At 38.7% G+C, this 24,138-nt stretch overlaps 2 protein-coding genes across 9 annotated transcripts in view; one reads left to right on the forward strand and one right to left on the reverse strand.

Moving 5' to 3' along the window:
* The window catches only part of SLC35A5 (solute carrier family 35 member A5), a 50,652-nt gene extending 44,630 nt beyond the window's left edge, over positions 1-6,022 (forward strand). For 4 of the 5 annotated variants that reach the window (XR_010118453.1, XR_010118455.1, XM_063630039.1 and 1 more), the window contains one exon: positions 5,792-6,022. The gene's annotated coding sequence lies outside the window, so the exon portion shown is untranslated. The remainder of the gene's footprint in view (positions 1-5,791) is intronic. The other variant, XR_010118454.1, reaches the window with a different exon arrangement.
* The window catches only part of CCDC80 (coiled-coil domain containing 80), a 151,198-nt gene continuing 127,410 nt past the window's right edge, over positions 351-24,138 (reverse strand). For 3 of the 4 annotated variants that reach the window (XM_063630029.1, XM_063630030.1, XM_055258987.2), the window contains 5 exons: positions 14,832-14,968; positions 12,580-12,728; positions 5,849-5,952; positions 2,233-2,313; positions 351-849 (listed from right to left, as the gene is read on the reverse strand). In XM_063630029.1, coding sequence (XP_063486099.1) covers positions 503-849; positions 2,233-2,313; positions 5,849-5,952; positions 12,580-12,728; positions 14,832-14,968 — 818 coding nt within the window. In that variant the 3' untranslated portion in view covers positions 351-502. The other variant, XM_055258988.2, reaches the window with a different exon arrangement.

The raw sequence follows: 24,138 nt of genomic DNA on the forward strand, positions 1-24,138 counted from the left end.
CATACAAAGCTGAGATATCTTAATTATTTTCAGACTGGCATTTCAAAAAGTATCAATTTAAGTACGTATTAAAAGTTATTTGTTCTTTGTTTTATCTTTTCAGATGTTTCCTGAAAACATTTGTGGTGTGATCTTTAACAGAGTTTTCACTTACCAATTAATGCAAAAATAAGAAAAAGCTTTAAATACATATTTCATAAAATTTTATATGCCAAATAAGGTCCTTTATATAAGAAAAGGAAAATAATATCAATTTTCAGTACCATTATTTAGCACTAGAGCCCCTCCAGTTAGAAAAACAATTCTTTTAAATGTCTTTATGATTTAAGGTTTCAATAATAACTCATGAATAGGTGAAAGTTTGCTATTTATTTAATCTTAGAAAAACACTGAAAGAAAAAGGCAGGAAATGTAGTACGCAGTGTGGAAGAATGGAGCTGGCCACATGTGGTTTTAGCAGCTGCAGAGGAAACTGGCTGAGTCTAAGGTTACATATTTCTGTTCAGTAAGGGTATCCATGGTGATAACTCTCATGATGACGGTAGTCATCCTGGTAACCATCCTGATATCCTTGGTGGTAACTATGGTAACCATAGCCTGCATACTCATCTTCTGGGCAGCGCATCCCCAGTGACTGCTGAATCGCCATTTCCTGTCTCCGAAGTTGCATCGAATCAATTAAATCGTACACAATCACCATGGACCACATTGGGGAAGGATACCAGGATTTGACATTTCCGTCTTTTCCAACTAGAAGCATGGAGAAGTACTCCGGGCTCACTTGAAAATAGTTACGAATGTCTTTCACCAAATGGGCTGGTACATCTTCTCGCTCAACAACAGAGCTCCCTAGAATAACATTGGAATAGTTATTGTTAGTGGATTAAAGAGTCAGAGCCCATGAAAACATTAAAGTGTGAGGAAATTACTGTGAGAATAGGGAGGACGCATGAGCCTCTTCTCTTTAGTTCAAAATCTAATTAAAGAAGTTTGCTGGGGCTTTTTCTACTAGAAATTAAATGTCCCTGCTATTCTGCAACATGATTAGGGTCAAACTTTGGGGCACACGATGTGTCTCTTGTAGGAATGTTACAAAGTATAAAACCAATTCCTTAATTTAATCATGGGAAGATTAATTTCTTTAAAATTTGTCACTAACAAGGATTATATAGTTTATATTTCTAAGTTTATTTCCAATTAGTTACTTCTCTGTAACTACAGCTTTCCTTTTGACACATCTTTATAATAAAAAGCTTATTTCATTGTTAAAAGTGAAAATACCAATTCTGTTAAGATCTAGATGAATATTTAAACTATTGTGAATAGTGAAAAGAATAGAGGGGAAGGAGAAAAGGAGCTGACACTTTCAAGTCTGCTGTGTTCGGCATTCTGCCAAGTATTTTACACACATTATTTAAAGAGCTTGGTCTTGGAAGAAAGGACTGGATTTGCTTTCTGAAACCTTCAGTCAATAGTCTTTTGTTTTGTTTCGTTTTGTTTTTGAGATGGAGTCTTGCTCTGTCACCCAGGCTGGAGTGCAGTGATGTGATCTCGGCTCACCACAACCTCCACCTCCGAGGTTCAAGCGTTTGTCCTACCTCAGCCTCCCAGGTAGCTGGGACTACAGGCGCATGCAACCATGCCTGGCTAATTTTTGTATTTTTAGTAGAGACGGATTTTACCATGTTAGCCAGGCTGGTTTCGAACTCCTGACCTCGTGTTCTGCCCACCTCGGCCTCCCAAAGTGCTAGGATTACAGGCATGAGTCACCGTGCCTGGCTTCTCTGAGCCTTTTAGTGTAAGTATCTTTCAGCTTCTCTGAGTCTTTTAGTGTATGTCCTTATCTGTTGAAAGGGAATCAATGAGATATGACCTATGTGCCTCACAAAACTATTGTGAGAATTAAATGATATAAAATAGAAGAAAATGCTTTGTAAACTATAAGGGCCTATACGGACCCCCAAAAAGCATTATTTTAGTTAAGAAAAATGGATATTTTTACTGTTACTTGGAATGGTTTATATTAGAAATAATATTAGTCCCTGTACTCCACACCCCTTCCCCTACATATCCCGTGCACACACAGGCATACATGCACAAGTGCATGAAGTGGGAGGAGGATTCAATGAACTTTGTTCACCTTAGACATACACCCACTGCTTGCATATAACTTAATGTAATTTAACTGAACTTAACACTAGTTCATACTGTTTCAAGATAACAACACATTACCATTAATTGGGAACAGTTCTAACACTCCCCCAACTTCCTCTCCAACGCCTAAAAGCTTCAGAATGGTTATGTGGCGCAGACCTGAGAGAAAAAAGAAAACCATAGAATTAGAGGAAAGGATTAGAAGTCATCTTTTACTTCAAAGCGCTGATATGTGACAATTAAAAATCTCTTAAATTTAACAATAATATAGAGCATAACCTGAAGAAGAAGAATAATCCATTTTAAATTTTTACCATAAGGAAGCAAATACTTTCAAAACCTCAAAGAAGATGAACTGTGATTCTCATTCTACTAAATGACAAAAAGAAAAGAAAAGATGAAGCCATGCCGGGTGCGGTGGCTCATGCCTGTAATCCCAGCACTTTGGGAGGCTCAGGCAGGCAGATCACGAGGTCAGGAGATCGAGACCATGCTGGCTAACATGGTGAAACCCCGTCTCTACTAACAATAAAAAAAATCAACTGGATGTGGTGGCACGTGCCTGTAGTCCCAGCTACTCGGGACGGCGAGACAAGAGAATCGCTTCAACCCGGGAGGCGGAGGTTGCAGTGAGCGGAGATTGTGCCACTGCACTCCAGCTTGGGTGACAGAGACTTGGTCTCGCATAAAAAGAAAAGATGAAGCAATTCATTGGAACATTAAAATATCTGAGTTGATCTAAGCTAGTTAGTGTTCTGAAGTTATAACAGCTTTTAGGATAACTTAACTTTCAGGGAAAAAACTACAGACTCCATCAATTGTGATGGTTAAAGAAATTGAAATTGTTCTGCTTCCTCACACAAAACTGCATTGGCTTAAACGGTATGTTTTTATCACTAATTTAGAGGATTCAAAGGGAAGACATTTAAGCAAGCACAGCTTGCCTTCATATCCTCTGCTAAGGTTTCAGGACAGGAGGGAAGGTCATGCCTTGGTAGCTTGTTGGAATTCTTTTGAAGATGAAGTGGATCTGAAGAGATTCCAGAGAAAGAAAATAGGAGGACATTTATGCAGCCAAAAAACACATGAAGAAATGCTCATCATCACTGGCCATCAGAGAAATGCAAATCAAAACCACAGTGAGATACCATCTCACACCAGTTAGAATGGCCATCATTAAAAAAGCAGGAAACAACAGGTGCTGGAGAGGATGTGGAGAAATAGGAACACTTTTACACTGTTGGTGGGACCGTAAACTAGTTCAACCATTGTGGAAGTCAGTGTGGCAATTCTTCAGGGATCTAGAACTAGACATACCATTTGACCCAGCCATCCCATTACTGGGTATATACCCAAAGGCCTATAAATCATGCTGCTATAAAGACACATGCACACGTATGTTTATTGCGGCACTATTCACAATAGCAAAGACTTGGAACCAACCCAAATGTCCAACAACAATAGACTGGATTAAGAAAATGTGGCACATATACACCATGGAATACTATGCAGCCGTAAAAAATGACGAGTTCATGTCCTTTGTAGGGACATGGATGAAACTGGAAAACATCATTCTCAGTAAACTATCGCAAGGACAAAAAACCAAACACCGCATGTTCTCACTCATAGGTGGGAATTGAACAATGAGAACTCATGGACACAGGAAGGGGAACATCACACTCCGGGGACTGTTGTGGGGTGGGGGGAGGGGGGAGGGACAGCATTAGGAGATATACCTAATGCTAAATGACGAGTTAATGGGTGCAGGAAATCAACATGGCACATGGATACATATGTAACAAACCTGCACACTGTGCACATGTACCCTAAAACCTAAAGTATAATTAAAAAAAAAAGAAAGAAAATAGGAGGACAAAGGGGCTGTCAAGCTATCATATCAAGCTTTCATAGTTTTAAATAAAGTCCCAACCTAGTCAGGATAATAACTTGGAACTAATAATAAGGTTGTTGGTGCTGTTTATTGTCCAGGAGAGAAAATTGAACACTGCCATGGGAGGGCACTTCTAAGGAGAAGCTAAAATCTAGGCAAAATGCTATTCAAAAAAATTTTTTTTTCCACCTTTACTCTTTTCTCAGAGAAGTGAAGTATTCTGTTCTACATATTGATTAGTCATGTTTTCAAAAGGCAAGATCATCAATTTAATTATTCATTAATTCATAAATGTGAACGTGACTTGTTCACATTTTGGGAATAGTACAAGAGGGTTTGCTTTCACAATGTGACATAGGATCTGTGTGCAGAGATTTAAAGATAAAGTACCACCAAATAGCTGCTACGAAAGCATCTTTGGAAAATTTAAAAACTGTGGCTTTATTTATATTTTTCTTGTAAAGGTTCTTAACTGCTGTAAGAATTTCTATCTTAACTGACCACATTGGTGGCTATAAATAATTTAAAGTGTGCTTAAGAATACTGGCACAATCAAATTTATATGTTAATATAAAGTCTTAAATTATTAACCTTGATAATACGAGTACAAATAAAAATTTCTGAATTTTCTATTGTTCTTACTATTAATGAGCTTGGTTTTGGCCTTCCTTTGAGTTATTTCATATCTTAAAATGAAAATGTACTTATAATTTACACATACTAGGTCATAACAAAGACCTTGGCTCTGTTAATGCTTTACAAAACTTACACTCCTCCCGTTTTTAAAAAAATCAAGCACAGTTCTGTAACTAGTAGATGATTCTTCCTCCTAATAGAGGCATCAAAATAATGGTGATTCATCTATGTTCTAATGGAGAATTTTTTAATTTGTTGCCCTTAGCTACTTCCCCCTGCACCTGCCCCTGCCCAATGAATCTCTCAAAATTCTCCTTCTGCAGAGGTATATCTCATACGAGATTTCACTCATGACTTCTACTTTTGAAATTGTAGTCATCTCCTTGATTCATCATTGAACTTAGTAGTAAGTTCTATATACTATTCATTTTACTGCCTATATATCCATATCCAAAATGACATTAGCTCTTTCAGGACACTAGAATAAAAATGTTTGGTAAATAAAGCATATATTTTTTTTCAAAATACTGAGCAATTCACTACAAAAAAACAGTAAACTATGTTTTTCTTTGGCCTGCTTGTCTTTAAAATAAGGTTTTATTTAAGAGATCTTGCTACTTTCTTAGTGCTCAGTTATAGACAAAAATCCTTTTATTAAAAAAAATTCATTCACTAAGTCTTCTGAGTTTTGAAGATAAAAATCATTTTTAAGAGAAGGGCAATATAGTCTGCTTCAATTAATATATTATTCCCAGAGCCATTCCTATTTTAAAAAAGACATTTAATCTATGGAGTATCCAGTGATGGTATGTAAGTAGATATTCAAGTATTACCTAAGTGAATGATAATACCTAAGTGAGACAATTTGAAAAAGAAACTGAAGACAAATGATACAGATCATTAAAAGTAAATCAGAAGATATTTTCAAACACATGAATGAAGAAGAACTAGAGAGGAGAGAATATTGAGGGAAAAAAAAAATCCACAGTTGACTAAAGCTCCAGTCTAAAAGCAACTTTATACTCAATATAATAGAGTATGTGTCTGGAAACCTGAACAGTCTGAACTAGGAATCATTTTGATGATCTAAGGTTCTATGTTCCATTTTAGAATTGACCGGGAGGAGAGTGGTATGGGAAAGCAGTAATGAGGTGGCTTCCCACTCACCAAAATTGCATGCCTGACCACTGAGGGCAGAGAGCTGCTGTGAATAGGCCCAGTCTTCATCGTTAGGAGCAGAGATCACCAGCAACCTCCTCCTCCACCGGAACCTGGAAAAAAAAGCAGGATACCATTACTGCTTACTGCTTCAAACAATAAAAACCAATGTAGGAAACCAGAGTGACTTAGGCTAGCAATTTTTTTCTGTGCCCAGAAAAAAAAAGAAAAAAACACATGCTTAGAACTGTCCCATAGCTTCTCAAAGCCATTAAACTGCATTGCTACACTCTTGTAGTTTTTCTGTTGTAACTTCTCAGTCTTTCTGCTTTGGCATTTGCATGATGTGTCAAGCATGATTCTGTGGTCACAATGCCTAATGAGGTCACTTGGAGAGAGACAAACTCTCAGATGCAATGAAGACAGGCCAAAATTGTGCATTAAACTGTAGCAATGGAAATGAGAAACTCAGAGGACAACTGAAGAGAACTGGTCTTAGTAGAGTTACTGCTAAAGTTTAGAGGGGGTTAAGAAATGAATATATGGATAGGAGATAGAGTAGAAAAAGATAACTGAATTTTAAGTAGATTACAGTGACAGGAAAGAGAAAAATGGGAGCGTGGTTTAAAGGTTCAAAGAGGATTCCTGGAAAAACAAAACCCTACGTACCTTCCTCAGTAGCCAGTGGTTCTTCCAGAGGCAAATGCAGTTTCTAAAATGTACCCTATTATTAATAAGAGCCAATGCTTACAAAGTACTTCTATGAAGTGGAATGATATTAAGCCTAGAACCATAAGATTTTAGAATATATAGTAAACTAAGTTTCTGTTTTTACCGTTCCAACACAGTAGACTAGTAGAAAAAGCTTTTGTCTTTTTGGGTGTCGTTGAGCACGTCACTCAATTCACCAAAGTCTCAGTTTTTCCTTAGTTTTTTCTTTTCTTTCTTTTTTTTTTTTTTTTTTTTGAGACAGAGTCTCACTCTGTCACCCAGGCTGGAGTGCGGTGGCATGATCTCAGCTCACTGCCAACGTCCGCCTCCCAGGTTCAAGCGATTCTCCTGCCTCATCCTCCCAAGTAGCTGGGACTACAGGCGTGGGCCACCACACCTGGCTAATTTTTGGTATATTTAGTAGAGACGGGGTTTCACTGTGTTAGCCAGGATGGTCTCGATCTCCTGACCTGGTGATCTGCCCGCCTCGGCCTCCCAAATTGCTGGGATTACAGGCGTGAGCCACCGCGCCCGGCCTTCCTTATTTCTAAAATCAAAACCAGCAGTATGTTGTTCACAGGAATGTTACAATAATTAAACTCTCAAACCTATCATTGCAAGTTATCCACATGCTGACATGGATATAGAAGATTATGTCTTAATCTGCAGGCTTCTGGGTGTAGAACTTTATCCATTAACAGACGTTGACATTATCCATCACAGCACCATCAAATAACCTATTCAGTCCTTAGGTTTGTGTATCATTTTATAGCTCACTTTCACCAATGCAATACGGTTCTTCATTAGAGCCCAGTGAGGTTGCAGATTATTTTCCCCATTATGCAGATAACAAAACAAGGCTTAGAGAAGTGAATAACTTGCCCAACTAGTAAATCTAAGAGGCATTACCAAAATACAGACACTTCTCTGACTCCTGGTCCAGTGGTTTCCCTGATCTACTACGCTCAGACACTGATATTTTGGCTGGTGCTATCAGGGTCTGCAAGAGAGTATAAAAGAGAGAGGGTATGCATCTAAGGGGCAACTGTATAGAGTTGTCTCAACTTCCATCTTCACTGGAGTTTTGCTTTTTGCCTTCAGTGCAGGTGACCGCAGGGTGTGAGTGCACTCACAGAGCTGACAGCCAGTTAATTTTATTCATGGCTTCGATCCCTGTGCCCCTTCTAGCATCAGGAGTGAACATGAGAGTTTTCAACCCCAAAGAAAATGGCCTCTTGAGGGAATAGTGGTTTGGGTGAATAAGAGAAAATGATAGTTTGATGAAATACAACCTCTGAATGGACGCCTGTCGCAAGGCTAACCAAGTATTGCTTGCTGTGACATTACATTCACTTCCTCTGCTTGTTTTTTTTTTTTTTTTTTTTTAAAGGGAAAGAGAAACTAAAATCTCTACTGAGGACAGGGAGCTGAACGTGTTTGGCACAAAGGACAAGAGAGGAGCCTCTGAGACTGTCCAAGGTTTCTTACGAAAGGGAACAGTAACTACTGTCAGATCACAAACACAACAGTCTCAGGTACTTCTCCTGCTTCCTTAGGAGGCATGCCAGACCAGCGCTGGCCGCCTAGCCAGCATCCAAACCAGACCAGCCTTCCTGGCCTCACACAGAGCTGTAGGGTGTCTTGGAAGGAGCTATTTTGGGTGAGGTCTATTTTGGTTTGTTTACCTATGTGCACACTGAATGCAGTCCTGATTGGAGAGGGATGGGATCTCAGACTCCCTGTCCAGACACAACTAAGAGAAGGTCATTTCCCCAAGTCATGATTCAGCTTCCCACAGACCTTCACATTAAGATACAAGGTCCCAGCTCACGACACCGAAGGAAACTTCCAAAAGATGTAACAAGAGTTGTGAAACTGACCCAGACCCTTATTTTAGACAAATTGTTTTTCTGTCACTTTAGCTTCCCAGTAAATAAAAACTTTACAAGCTATGAATGTGTTTGCTTCTAACTGGCATGCCCAAATTAGTATGCATTTGCCCACTCTTTGGGGTTTCTGTCTCAGGGAAAGGTGATTATACCCTGAACCAAATGAGTGCTATTGAAGACTAGACTGGCTTCAGGGTCTGGTCAGCTGAAACTAGCCTGTGTAAATCCATCAACCACTCAGCAAATTTGAAGGAAAATTCCCATTTGGATACTGGTTTAATCGCAGGACTGTAATTTTTTTTTTTTTTTTTTTTCATTTCTCTTTGCCTGGGTTTCAATTCTGAAGTATTTACTAAATCTCTTTCTGGTAACTCTTCCTTGATGACAAAGTTCTCTATAGGACCAGAATAACTGACCCTAGGACTACTAATAAGTAGCATTTATTGACTACTTGCTTTGTACTGGGTCCTGGGCCATCATTATCTTTAGTATTGAATGTACCCTTCACAATAGTCTTAAACAAAAATACACTTATTATTTTCATTTTGCAAATGAGAAAACTGAAGCCCAGAGTGGTTAAGTAATTAGCTCAGGGTCACACAGCTAGTAAATAGAAGAACCTGGAATCAAACTTATTTTGTCTTGCTTGTGCCTTTAAGTAGTACACTATTCCGCTTTAATCCTTCAAATAAATTACAATTATTAGCAGAATGATTTTATGAGTTGTGACCACAAGTCAGGCACCACTATGGGACATCCAAATTGTAATTATATATATCTCTGAATATCCATAAAAGATGTACATTCCTATAGTAGTAATGAAGATAAGAGCCCATAAAACTCTTACATTAGGTGGAAAATACATTTACATATCTTAGGACCCTATCTAGTTCAAAAGACTTTATAATATTTGTACTTTCTTAAGAATAAAAAAAATACAAAATTTAAGTAATCAACCTACAGGAGTATTACAAGCTTTAGTGAATGAAGAAAATTGAGATAATGTCAGCTCTCCCTTTCAAATTTTGAAACCCTTGACATAGTGGTTATAAAAAGACACTCTACCTAGGGATGGTGAGAAGAATCTCTGAGGATGTCTACAGCTGCCAGTCTCATGACAGATCTCTGGTTTTAAGTAACATCAATGAATTGGATGATAACTGTCTACTTTATAGGGTGGGCAACCTGAGTTTACTGGGATAGATCACTAACCCTGGAAGATTTAGAATTAAGAAGAAAAAGTTTCCAAAGAATCAAAATTATAGTAATATAGTAATAATTATATATATGTTTGTATATATATATAATTCTGGTTATATATGTATATATATAAAATATATTATTGTGAAGCTTAAGAGAATTTGGCATAATAAAATGACAACTTGAAACTCCAAATTAGAATGTGTAATTAAGTAATTGGTTTAGGCATGTGGGTAAGTTGAAATCTTACAGCGTATGCAGTTTTTAGAACATCTGAGAGAACGTTAGATTCACTGTATTTGTAAAATTAACTTATTAGCTTACAGATCTTTAAGTACTCAGAAAGATTGTTTAATTTCAAATAATTGAAATAAATGTATTAAATGTATAACGCCTACGTGAAATGATGAAGTTGTTTAATTACTGGGTTTATAAGCAAGATCAAACATTATTCAAAGCCCTCTTAAAAGTGATGGCAAAAATTTGCTAGGTTATAAATTGGAAAATAAAATTTAGAAGCCTAATTCAGAAGTTTGGGAACTGAGGTCTTGAATTTTTAACTTGAAATGTATTTAACACTGTTAAAAAATAAACTTCTGAAGAATTTCTACCTTAAAAAGAAAAAAGAAAAGCACCTCAAGAGCAAAAGAAAAGCTCTTAGCATAAATCTTTTCAATTATCGTCATTGGGAGTGATGATCTTGGATCAGAAGTTGGTGTTTTAGTACCCCCGAGACCAGACAAAGAGCCATTGTGCAGAGAAGCTCAGAGCCCTTTCTCAGTGGAGGCTGCCCCTACGGCTGAGTTGATTTCAAGTCCTTATGAAGGTGTGTGCCTTCTATTTCCATTTCGGATACTTGTACTGCATTGAGAATTTGGATGAAGGAAGAGCCTTGGGTTCCTTTCAGGGCGGAAATTCTGTGGTTTTAAGAGTATCTTCCTTTGCTTCAAATTCTAGGCCTTTAGTTTCAGAACTAATAATAATTCACATCATATCTTCTAAAGGAGCATAAGATAAGAAGGTAGATTTGGGGAGTCAAATTTTCCCAGGGTACTGGGAATCATCCTAGAGATGACGCTAGCTCAGTGATGAGAGAAAGTTACTTAATCTCCATTGGCTTCAGTTGTCTCTCCTGCAACATGACAATAGTCACAGTATTTAGATCATGGGGTTCTTGTAAGGGTAAAACTAGGGAATGAAGGTGATGTGCTTGGCACAGAGATTAGCACACAAAAAGTGTTCACAGGTATAATTGCTATGTGAAATGGAGATAGATGGAGATAGAGCTGCTTGCTATCGTTTTTAATTTTATGGGTGAGAGATCTTTGAGGCAGGTTAATTGAAAAGGATCAACATAGCTAGTAAGTTAGACTCAAAACTTGGATGAATGATAAGTTCTGCACCCTTTATATATCACGATGTTACATCTTAGAAGACCCAAGCCTCACAAATCTGTAGAAATTCAGATTATCCACTTACTAATCATATCCTTCTTAACGCTCTGTCTCACATATGGAGAATGTGCTTTTAGAGACATGAGTAAAGATTCTGCTTGGAGGCTCAAGCCCTAAATGTGTATTACATGCTTGCGCGGTTTCTGGAGCCCCTTAACCACACAGTATAGTTGGAGTGGTGTTTATACTGGGACTTCTGTAAGTTTGTTGTGTATCGTTTTCTGCAGCTTTGCACCTCCTAGGGCCCCAAAGTCTCTGTAGAAGTTTCATCCTACATCGGGGGAGGGGAGGAGAAGGGAGAAAAGTGGATTTGGCAGAGGCGTTTAAACCAAAGTAACTCCATCTTAAATAGGAGCTGGGTAAAATGAGGCTAAAATCTACTGGGCTGCATCCCAGATGATTAAGGCATTCTAAGTCACAGGATGAGACGGGAAGTCAGTACAAAATACAGGTCATAAAGACCTTGCTGATAAAACAGTTTCCAGTAAAGGGGCCAGCCAAAATCCACCAAAATCAAAATGGTGATGAGAGTGACCTCTGGTCGTCCTCACTGCTACACTCCCACCACCACCGTGACGGTTTACAAATGCCATGGCAACGTCAGGAAGTTACCCTATATGGTCTAAAAAGAAGAGGCACGTACAATCCACCCCTGGTTTAGCATATCATCAAGAAATAACCATAAAAATGGGCAACCAGCAGCCCTCGGGGCTGCTCTGTCTATGGAGTAGCTATTCTTTTATTCCTTTACTTTCTTAGTAAACTTGCTTTCACTTTGCACTGCAGATTTGCCCTGAATTCTTTCTTGCACGAGATCCAAGAATCCTCTCTTGGAGTCTGGATTGGGACCCCTGTCCTGTAACAGATTGAGTTGTTTTTACACTGTTCTCTAGGTATGCTCCTCCCCCATGGACACTGGGGTTGCCACAAGATGGACTTCAATAAATGACAGTGTCGAAAAATTCATGAAACTGGGTCAAGAGGATTTCTCCTTTTGAGGTCTTAGTGGGGCTTTTGTTGTTTCCTGCAGAGTTGGAAGGAAGCGGAAAATCAAGCTCAGTGTGCCAAATCCTGTTTGGAACCCAAAGGGGCCTAATAAATAAATATGTAAAATGAAAATGCTACATGCAGAGATCTCCAGATTTACTGACTGAGTAAATTAACTTTCTTGGGAGGTCAGGATTCTATTTTCTGTACCAAAGAAAGAGAAAAAACAAACAAACAAACAAACAAAAAAAACAGAAAAGACCTATCCAGAGCCACCAAATCAACATTGATGCTTGGAGCTGAAGCCAGCCAGCCTTGTAGCCAGAGACACTTCAACAGGACAAGACTAAGCTCAGTGGCCACAGATGGGTAGGTTTTTCTCCAAGGAGGGTTACTCTCTGTAAACACGTGTGAGAGATCTGTGTTTCTTTGGCATTTTCATGAGCCCACTCAGAACAAATTTGCACCTTCCTCTTTAGCGACTCCAAAGGTGATGTACCTGGATAGGAAGTTCTCCAGGGACTGCTTTTTGTCCTCTTTGCAAACAATGCCCTCCTTCTTCTGCTTCTCCATATCTTTGATTCGGGACTGGAAAGTATCGATCAGATCAAACACAGACTTCATTGTTATTGGCACCTCATAGTATTGCTGTTTAAGAAAGAACAGAATGCATTTAATGTACAAGTGCATTTCTTCTCTCTGTTCAGAGGATAGAGAACCTGTGAGAATTCAGAGGAGCTCTGGGGAAATCTTTGAAATCAGAGCCTAGAAGACTCATTGCTTCATAAATGGTCTCCTGCAATAGTACCCTTTGCTGATGTTTTGAGAGTTGGAATCCATAAAACAACTGCCTCTTCTACAAGGAATTCTTAACTATGCTCCTTTTATTGGAAAGGGTCCATGCTTTCCTCACCATACAAGTCCTAGGTTCACCTCTCTACCTTTGGGACTAAGCTGGTTCTTATTTACTAACAACTGGAGAAGAACTGAGAAACACTGTACCTAACACAGGAAACTAAATGGAATGACATGTTCGAGTGTGTAACCTGAGCAATAAGAGTAGTTTTCCACCAAGGCCTGTTCTGTGATCCCAGGGATTGTTTTACTGAGTAAGCATCACTTAATATTAAGTCATGTTTGTTTACCTATTCTTAGAAATAAGTTGGGATCCAACTTAAAGACAATGAAATTCAGATTCCTGAATCTCAGCTGCCTGGACCTACAAAAGCAACCTGAGATGGATTTAGGGCCTGGCTGAGTGTAATCAGCATAAACTGGAGAGCAGTCTGGACATGGCTCGAAGCTCTGCCCTCTGTGGGAATTCAGTAAATCACAGAATGTGAGAGCTGGTAAGGACCTTAGAGGTTATCTGGCCCAACCTCTCTCATTAGAGATGAGACAACACATGTGCAGAATTAACTACTGATGCCATTTCTCCAGATCCAGAAATATACTGCATGTTGGGTCAGCTATTCTGATAGCATAGACAGCCTTTTTTTCCCCTGAAGATTCTCAGACAACATGGTACATGGATGACTTTTTCATGAACATTTTTTATGTTCTCCATTTCACATGGTTTCAGAAGCCTGGAATTTTAAAAGAACATTTTGATAAGTTGTTTTAAAAATTGTTTAGGGAATGCTTTAAAGAGGTATTAAGATAAACTTTAGTAAAATGTATTTTCAGTGATATAGTCCCAGTATGCCAGAATTGTTAAGACAGTGGGTTCTGGAGCCAGCCTCTGTGGGAATGAAGTTCAACACTAACAGCATGATGACCTTGGGCTAGTTACTTAACCATCTGGGCCTCTGTTTTTTCCTCTGTGAAACAAAAATAGTTAGCATTTATCTTAGACATGTGAGATAAGGATTGCAAAGGGTTGAAGAAAGTGCCAGGCATAAGGAAAGCACTTGATAAAGTGACTATTTTTGTTATTGTTATTATTACATGGTATAGTTTTTCATGGTTCAGAACCTTTTCCATAAGCATAGAAAGAAAGTAGGTGTAAAACCCCAAACTTTTGGCCAGGTGTGGTGGCTCACACCTGTAATCCCAGCACTTTGGGAGGCCGAGGCAGGCGGATCACAAGGTCAGGAGATCGAGACCAATCTGGCTAACACGGTGAAACCCTGTCTCTACTAAAAATACAAAAAAAAGTTATCCGGGCGTGGTGGCGGGCGCCTGTAGTCCCAGCTACTCCAGAGGCTGAGGCAGGAGAATGGCATGAACCTGGGAGGTGGAGCTTGCAGTGAGCTGAGATCACGCCACTGCACTCCAGCCTGGGCAACAGGGCGAGACTCTGTCTCAAAAAACAACAACAACAACAAAAAAAACCCCAAACTCTTGTCCACATTGGATCAGGAGGCACACTTCTAGACCCCTCTGAGATAGGCCTATGTTAAATATGGGTTTCTTGAAGGCAGAGACCACTCTTCACCTTTTATCTCCAGGACCTCGCACATCATAGCTATTTAACTAGTGTCTTATGAATGTAAAACATTGGTGTAAGAAAAGAATTTAGTCTGAGTCAAGTAGCTGGGCTGTGGGAAGTCACTCCAACTCAGTCTTTGTCAGAGACCACATTTCTGGATGTAAATTCATAGGACCACATGGAAAATTTGGCCCATCTCAAAACTTTCCCATTTATAAAATAATTTATGCTTACTCGTACATTGAATGGACTCTTTAACAAAACAATTCAGATTTGCTATTCTAAGAAATAGTACTATATTATTCAAAATAAGAAACTACCTTGACTCTCAGATCCACGTCTGTTAGCACCATGAAGAAGTCATTGTAGGTCATTCCGTACTCTTTCCTCAGCTCGCTGATGAGATGCTGGTCTACCAAGTCTTCATCATCCACCACTCGCATGGGCTTCTCATTATCTTAAGGGAAATAAAATGTGAATGAATATGGGTGTGGCGAGGCAGAAATCATGGGAAGTGAATGGGTGAAGGCTCTGGGCCTAATCACACCAGCCTTCATTAGTTTTATATATTCAACTTACGTTGTGTTTGAACAAAAGTTTTCAGAGTAAATTAATAAATATAGAAATAAACACATGAATAAAGTTTTGAAAGCTACTTTTCTATAGATGATCAAGGCTCCATCTCTGTCCATCCTGTTCATAGCAAACAGGAATGAAGGAACAAAGTGAGAGTAGAGACTGCTGAGTCATACCTAGGAGAAGACTGCAACTCACCCAGGGAGTGAGTCTTCACCCTAACTCATTGGGGAACTGGACCTGCCTAGACACTTTTGTTAAGTTCTGTTTCCATTAAACATAATTCTGAGTCTAAAACCTGTGTCTGTCCCTCTTTTTTGGTATAGAATTAACTTTGGGACCCAGTAAGCATGTCATATCTATAGAGAAAAATAGAGTTTCTGTTGAAACCTAGTCACAGGTTCATTTGGGCTCCAAAAGAAGTCAAACTATTCATAATGCAAATTTTGTAAGTGAACACAGTTAAAACAAAATGTGACAATTTATGGAAATTTTAATTCACTATATGTTTTTTCAATCATCAGCCTCCCCAAATAAATCCTTATAATTCAGAATGGTTCCAGAAGATGTCGCTGGATTAATGGGAAGCATGAAAATCAAGATACCAGTGGCTTTACATGGCAACTTGTATGTCAGGAAAGCATTTTAACGTTTTCAAGGACAGGAGAGCTTTATTTACTTCTTCCCGCTCAAACAAGTCACAGTATATCTCTCAACCCTACCTAAAATAATCCCCTATATTAAAAACAAATGTGGAAAAATTCATGTTAGCAAATGTATGATAACAGGAAAATTACCAATGAGAGCCTCTCACTTATTACCAACATCACTACCCAGTAAATAGCACTGTACTACAATACTATATCACAGTAAAAACAACCACAATTTTGCAAATAAGATGCTATAATTTGAGTACCACAGACATTACTCTTCGTTAATAAAGGGACAATTACAATTTAACTGTTACTTTTATTTGATTAGGATTGTTGAAAGTGTATAAAGAAGGAGCTTTATTTCTCCAAAGCAAATCAAAATGAGAGGGGAAAGAATCAATCTGTTTTCCTTCCCGAAGTCATAACAGTGCTTCATGGAGGTGGTCCAAAGGAAAAGGAGCTGAGAGCCTAGATGAGAACCAAGCACTGTCTGCAACATAAAAAGTGATAGGCCTCATGCATATAAACTATTTTTCAAATGTACATTTTTGTTATTAGAAAAAGTTTAAATTAATTTATAATTATTAGATATATATTTTTAAATATATCTTGTTGAGTATTAAAAACAAGTTGCAAAACAAAATGCATAGTATGACTTTATTCCTGGTTATAAGGAAATAAAAACAAAAGAAGATACATTTATATGGAAATACACATAGGAAAAAGTCCACAGGAAAAGGTGAAGTGAAAACTTTTATTGTTTACTCTGCATACCTATGTTATTCAAATTTTAGCAAGGAACATATTTTACTTTGTGAATAGTAATAATAAAGACAACCATTCAAAAACTGCTTTTTAAAAAATGTTCTTAACAACTAATGTTCTGATTCTAAGACTTTACAAACCAAATTTTATCTTGTACTTGGAAATTATAATTTTTAATTCCCAACATACATTCATTCTTGCTTTTGTTCATTCAACGAAATATTTATCACTAATGTCCAGAGTTGCTTCTGTGCTGAGTGCTAGATTCAGAAATCAATAACTCGGACAGAGTTCAAGCTCCTAATTAGAACCAGAATTGGACCACTAGCATCTACTTAATGGATAAAGTCACAAAATCACTGAATGGCTCAGATGGAAGGAAGTTGACGATTGTAGTAGATTTTTAATATAATACCAATTCTTCCCCCCTCCCTATAGCTATACCCTTTGCCCAGTAACTACAGCTTCTTCATATGGGAAATGGGTTGCGCTGTCCTGCCTCTTGACTCTGAGCTCATCTATATCACTTGCTTTGGCCAATGGGATATTAGCACAATGACACAAGCAGAAGCTAGAAATGGGCTTATACATTAGGGATTGTTCTTGCTTCTGCCATTGCCATGAGAATATGCCCACACCAGCTTGCTGGAGGATTAGTCAAGCCAAGTTACCCTGTTCTCATTCTAACCAAGGCTACCCAGGTTAGCTGACAGTCCACTGACCCCCAACATGTGTACAAGCCCAGCCAAGATCAGCAGAATCTCCTACCCAACCTGTAGCTGACTGCAGATGCATGAGCAAACCTAACCAAGCCCAGCCCAGATCAGCTGAACCCTAGAAACTTGTCACTAAATGAATGTTCACTGTATGTGCCACTAAGGCTTGTGGTCTTTGCTACCTCGCCTTATTATGGCAATAGAAAACTGAATATAGACATTATCTGGCTCCACCCCATCACATGATTAAGGTTGAAACTAAGGAAACTGTAGTGGACACTGTGGTGTGCTGTCCAGATGCTACCTTCACAACTAAGGTTGCTGTCAATATAAGCAGCTAGATCTCTGACAATTGATCTACTTAGAAGGGAGCCACCTTTCCCCAAGTCACACCCCTACCATGAGACAGCTCACATTCAATGGTTGATGCAGTAGAAGAGGGGATAGATATAAAACCTATCCCCATTGTCTCAAAGTGGACAGTTTGGAAGGTCCAACTCTATTGCAGCTCAAATTTTCCCTGTCCAGTCTTGTATCCCTCACCCTTCATAAGTATTGTTTCTGTGTTAACTGCCTGCAGGCAAAACTCAGAGTCTCAGAATCTGTCTCTCAGAAAACCCAGTCTGTCACAGACCCTGAGAGGAGGAGTGACTTGCTCAAGTTCACATTGCAGGTTAATGATAGAGTGAGGTTAGGACTCAGGTGACATTACCTCACTCCCACCCAGTGTTCTCTCTGCTATGCCAAAATGCCTCACACTCAAGGGTAGAGAGGACCCAGGACCAAGATTAAAGGCAAACTTTGCTTTGCTAGTATATGGCAAGAAACCAATTTCAAAGCCAGTTTTCTTTCAACCAAAATATTTTCTGAAATATTTCAACCAAACATTAGAAATAAAACATTTTGCACTCCCAGATTACAGGAATATCTACATGTTTGTGCTGAGTAGGAGAATCTGCCAAAGCAAAACAATGAAAGTCCTAATCAACACTGCATCAGACTAGGGTGGTGGCAACTCTACAGCAGGACAGAGTCCACTCTAGGCCAGTATGTGTGAAGCTACATTCTGTCTCAGCTCCTGCTCCCACCACTGGTCTTTCTTGAGCTCTGCATTCTCTCTAAATCAGGGCTCAGTGTTGAGGTTCTCTTTAGTCTGGAAAAGCAACATAGACTTGGCATGTTCTTGTTAAATTTATCCAAACTCTGTTTAAGCTGACTAATGATTGTAAGGATTACAGGGCTTAGAAAGAAAAATTCTTTTTTTAAAAAAAATTAACATTATTATTATTTTTGAGATGGAGTCTTGCTCTGTCACCCAGGCTGGAGTGCAGTGGCACAATCTTGGCTCACTGCAACCTCTGCCTCTGCAGTTCAAGTGATCCTTCCACCTCAGCCTCCTGAGTAGCTGGGATTACAGGCATGCGTCACCATGCCCAGCTAATTTTTTTGTGTGTATTTTTAGTAGAGACGGGGTTTCACCATGTTGGCCAGGCTGGTCTTGCACTCTTGACCTCAAGTGATTTGCCCACCTTAGCCTTCCAAAGTGCTGGGATTATAGGCATGAGCTACCATGCCCAGCCAGAAGAAAAAAATCTTTAGGAAACATTCTCTAAACTGTCTACATGCTCCTAATCCAGCTGAAATGCTTCATAGATTCAAGCCCATTTGCTGGGATTTGGACCTAAGATTATTGAGGTGAGGGATTCCCAGGGAAGGTGAACTCTGTTATGTGCCGGTAAGGTCTGGCCCTAGTAGTGGGATATTTGCCTAGAGTGCTATTCTTTAAAAATTCCAACCCCAAACATCAGCAGTCAAATTCAGGTGGTATTAAATTTTTTCATGTATTTGTCCTTTCGTGACTAACTATAGACAGCAATGACACTGCAGAAAATTCAGCTTCAGTTATAACATATTAAACACTAAATGTGTGCTAGGCATTATGCTTAAAGCTTCCATCTGTAACTGCTTTCCTTGTGACATCCATGGATTCTCCTCCTCCAACCCTCTCTTGCCTAAGTTTGGGCAATTACACTAATGCCTGGACTACTTTAGCCTCTCGCATTGCTTCAAAAGTTCCCAATCTCTTCTAGCAGTTTGTAAAAGTACAATCCACTATCCACCTTCATCACAATCACCAGGAGTGCTTGTTAAAATTACAATCCTTGGATCCAGATCAATTGACTCAGAATTACCGGTGCTGAAGCCCAGGAATCCGCATTTAAAAAATTTCCTGGGTAGTTGTTATGCACTCTAAAGACAAAGAGCTACTGTCCCAGAGGAGAAAATCTAAATCCTTGTCATAGCATACAAGATCATTATGGCATTATAATCTTATCTATTAACTCTTCCTCCATACATTATGCTCCAGCCCTCTATTTTCAGTCTGCAGGAACGTGCCGTCTCTTCCTGGAATGCTATCCACATGAGTACTTCTTATTGTCTGTGAAACCTGTCTTTACCTCACTTACGCACTCAACATTTTGGCATTCTTCTATAATAATGCTAATCGCCTTGCATTGCAACCAGTTGTCTACACATCTGTCTTCCCCCTAGATATGAGTAATTCAACAATAGAGACTGAGTTTTGGTCACATGTTATATCCTTTCAGCCTGGCACAGTTCCTAGCATACAACCCGGGCATTCAGTAAAGATTTGGTAATCACTAGAACTCTCCCATAAGAAGGATATCACATGAAAAAGACAGTAATAAGGTATAGATAAGGTGAGTGATTCTGGGACTGTGTAGAAAACCCACCATAAAACCTTCACACTTTCCTTTGATCTCGTGAACCCGCAACACAGTCTAATGTAATTTGAGAAAACACATTCATAAGTATTTTTTTCTAAAATTGGTTTCGCATGCATTAGGTCTTTTAAATAAAACATATTTGTAAGGCATTTAAAATATAACTATTCTTTTCAAGAAGTCAGTAGGGGCCAAAACTCTCTTGGTTGTGCTTTACATAAGCCAGGAGGTAGATGCCAGCAGAAGCTAAATTGCTTTTATTCTCAACAACACTGCCAGGAGTGCTGAGCAGTCCATGGCAGGTTATTTCAGTTAGGATAACCTTGGCCTCCAGCTTGGAACTTACTTCCTTTTGATTGGAAATAGGTAAGTTTAAATTACTTTGCAATTGATCTGCTTACTCCTCTTTTACTCTATGAGTGGGTCATTTTCCTATCTACTGCCCCACTGTGAGATGAGTGACCTGATTAAACTGATAGGTGGGACTACCCTGGCCATTCCTGATCACTTGTTCTCTAGAAAGAGCAACTTGTCTTATTAATAAAGAGTGTGTCCTGTCCAAGTGATTTGCTGTCCTACAGATTGACTCCATCAAATCTTAAAGTTATAAATATATTTGAAAAATATATTCAGAAATATTTAGTGACTTCACATGGTTTACATATAAAGTTTGAATTCTTTGTCTTGGTATTAGAAATCTAATTTCAGGTGCCAAAATACATTTCTAGCCCTCTCTTCACCTCTTATCCTCTACCCAGCCTTCTGCTCTAAATCAAACCTAATAGCAAATCAGAATCACCTGAGCAACATTTTAAACTATAGATTCCTGGACCTCATTCCTAAACAAATGAGTCATTATCTTGGAGTAGAAAGGGGAGGTGGGAGTCTGAATTTTTTTCCAATATATATAGAGTACCTACGCATTGAGGTGAAAAAAATGACAACTCAATAGAAAAATGGGCAAAGAACACTAAAAAGGAAATATAAATGCTCCCGAAGCATGAAAAGGTGTTCAATCATACTCACAAGATGAGAAATGCAAATCAATATTACCCTATACTGATACCATTTTTCACATATTACACTGGTCAAAAGTATCCAAAAGTTTGATCGCACACATTAATTGGAGAGGTCTGGGGAAATAGACATTTAAACATTGCTGTTGAAATTGCAACATGATTCAACTTGTATGGAGAGAAATCAGGAAGTATCCACTCAGACTACATTTTCTATTTAGTCTAACAATCCTGTTTCTTAGACTCTGTTGGAAAGATGCACACACAATTTCACAATTTAATCGTAACCTTGTTCATATATAGCTCTATGTATGTGTGATATATGTATAAGAACAAAATATTGAAAATCGTCCAATTATCTATGGACAAAATGTTTAAACTATGAGACAATCTCACAATTTTTTGATAAGAAATGGGGAAGATTGCTATATACTCATAAAGAAAGATCTCCTAGAAATATTTTAAGTGAAAAAAGCAAGGTGTGGAACAGTATATATAATACGCTATATTTTGTATAAAAAGAAAAAAATATATAGGTATTTATTTGTATTCGTCTAAAAAAGTACTAAATGAATAAATAAGGAATTACAAAAATGATTACCTGTGGGTGCAGGGAGTAGCAGGGTAGAGGGGTCAGGAAGGATACAAGACTTGTCTGTGTACACCTTTTTATATAGCTTTGACTTTGAAAATTTTAAAAAAGTATTCCTTTGAAAAATTAAACAAAAACAAAAATACCTTGATCAAGTCATTACCCTATCAAAAAAAAAACCTACTCATTTTTCAAGGTCCCTCCATTAAATCAACCTACTTTTTAAAATTCTCTGATATTTTCAATACCTTATCTGATAACTACAATGGGAAGAGCCAATCCCTCCACTACATTCTTCAAATACTTGTTTTGTACATTTGACATGTCAGGCACTTTTCCCCCTTGGAATGTCAGGGATTGGTCTTGACACTGATATGCTTGATGTTGGAGACAGCAAAGGCAGTGGACTAAGAAGACTGAATAGGTTAGGAGACAGGCTCTCTAGTCTCTAGGGCACAGAATGATTGATAAGTAAAGACTTATCAAAGCTGAGGGGGACACACAGCCACTGTGTGGAAGTCTGAGCACTCATCCAGCCTCTCCTCCCAGCTCAGTGTTGCAGGGTCTAGAGAAGGCAGCTGCCAGGCACTGTCACCACTGACGAAAGGAGAAGTTGGGGGCAAAGGGTCTGTTTTTCAGGACTGCTCCAGAGGCAAAGCAGCATTTTTGAATTGTTGTGGATCCTGATGACTGTGAGGCTTCTCCAGAAAGAACAATTGTCTTCAACAGGATCAGACAGAAAGGGTATTTTAGACTGATTTGTATACTATCATTCTCATTTTGTTTATTTATTGATTTATTTATCTATTTATTTTGAGACAGAGTCTCACTTTGTCACCCAGGTTAGAGTGTACTGGCATAGTCTTGGCTCACTGCAACCTCTGCCTCCCAAGTTCAAGCAATTCTCCTGCCTCAGCCCCCCGAATAGCTGGAATTACAGGCATCTGCCACCATGACCAGCTAATTTTTGTATTTTTAGTAGAGATGGGATTTCACCATATTGGCCAGGCTGGTCCCGAACTCCTGGCCTCAAGTGATCAGCCCACGTCAGCCTCCCAAAGTATTGGGATTACAAGCATGAGCCACTGCACCCGGCCTACCATTCTCATTTTAAAAATTGACCTATGAAGTCATTAGATAGTAAGAAATCAACATTTTCTCTCTCCTTGTTGCCATATTCCACCTCCATGAACTTTGCCTCCTCTCTTGATTACCCTCAAACTCTCTTTTCTTTGAAAGAAGCTATCAAAAAACTTCCCTTGCCCTATTAAATGTCCTGTGTATTCTAGCTCTTAAAATTTGGTGATAAAATGCCAATGTTAAAATATTTTTCCTCTCTAAATATTGCTAAGAAAGAAACACGATTACTGTGCATTTCCCCCCACTTCTTTCTTCATTCTGCAATGAAGTGCCTTTAGCCAGCAACTTTTTCCTATCTGACAAAATTTGCCTGTAATCCATTCACTAAACATACACACCCAACATTCCTATCCTAGACTGACATTTTAAATATCACTAACAAGAAAGAATGCCTTTATGTGTTAGGCCATTTTAAACCCCACATGCAATATACTCTGTGATGACAAAACCAGATAGGCATTGGAATTCGCTCAAGCATAAATAACTTTATTTACATGAAAGCCTAAAATATTAAGGTAAGTTTCTTGGCGTTTGTAGGTTCATCAGTGATGTCCAAATACTTTTAGCAAGATGGACCATCTGGTGAGTACGGCCCACACTGTAGTTGGATGTGTGCCCCTGCTTTCAAGGCCCAGTAAAAGTCTGGAATAGTAGGCAGAGCTTGATTTATTTTTAAGGAAAAGTAAGGCCATCTGATAGATTTCCAGCTGAAAGTCAGTCAAGGCTGGAGTTTTTTGGTTCACTGAGCCCATGGCTCATGCCAATTCTTTTTTTCCCATGGCTGACTCCCAGTGTTGGCTGAAAGTGCTACAGCCTTTCCCATAAGGGTAACCTGGGATATGACACAGGGAAAGAGAGGCCTTCCAGGAATTAGACAAGAAACAAAATACAAGATCTCCCACCGTAAAATCAGGTTCAGGCTACCATTCAGTGACGAAAATGCCCAAATCATAATACCTGATTTCCAATAAGGCAGAAAAAAAAAAAAAAGACCCGCAGCCCATCTACAGTTCATATTCAATCCAGATGTCTAGAAAACAGTAGGATTATGCTAAAAATTTGCCAAGGCAGTACCAGATGCTTATAATGAGACTATATAGAAGTTGAGGTGGAAGATGTAATGATTTTTCCAAACTTCTCTGAAATAAGGAATGAGAACACTTTGTGAAAGGGTTGGTAGGTAACACATTTGACACTGGGAACACCTGGTTTGTGAGGGCTTTCATCACTATCCAGCACCAGTCTTTGTGCTGGATTGAGTACTTACTTCCTTTCTGGACATCTGGAGTGTAATTAAGCTCACTGCCCTCATGCTATTATTTGACAAATCCAGGAAACAAATGGTTGAATCCTAGTTAGCCAATAAATATGTGGCTTTGTAGTATTAGTCTCTTGGGCTTCAGTTTTATCACCAAGAATAAT

This window comes from Symphalangus syndactylus, chromosome 21 (assembly GCF_028878055.3).
Source record: "Symphalangus syndactylus isolate Jambi chromosome 21, NHGRI_mSymSyn1-v2.1_pri, whole genome shotgun sequence".
Lineage (NCBI taxonomy): Eukaryota > Metazoa > Chordata > Mammalia > Primates > Hylobatidae > Symphalangus > Symphalangus syndactylus.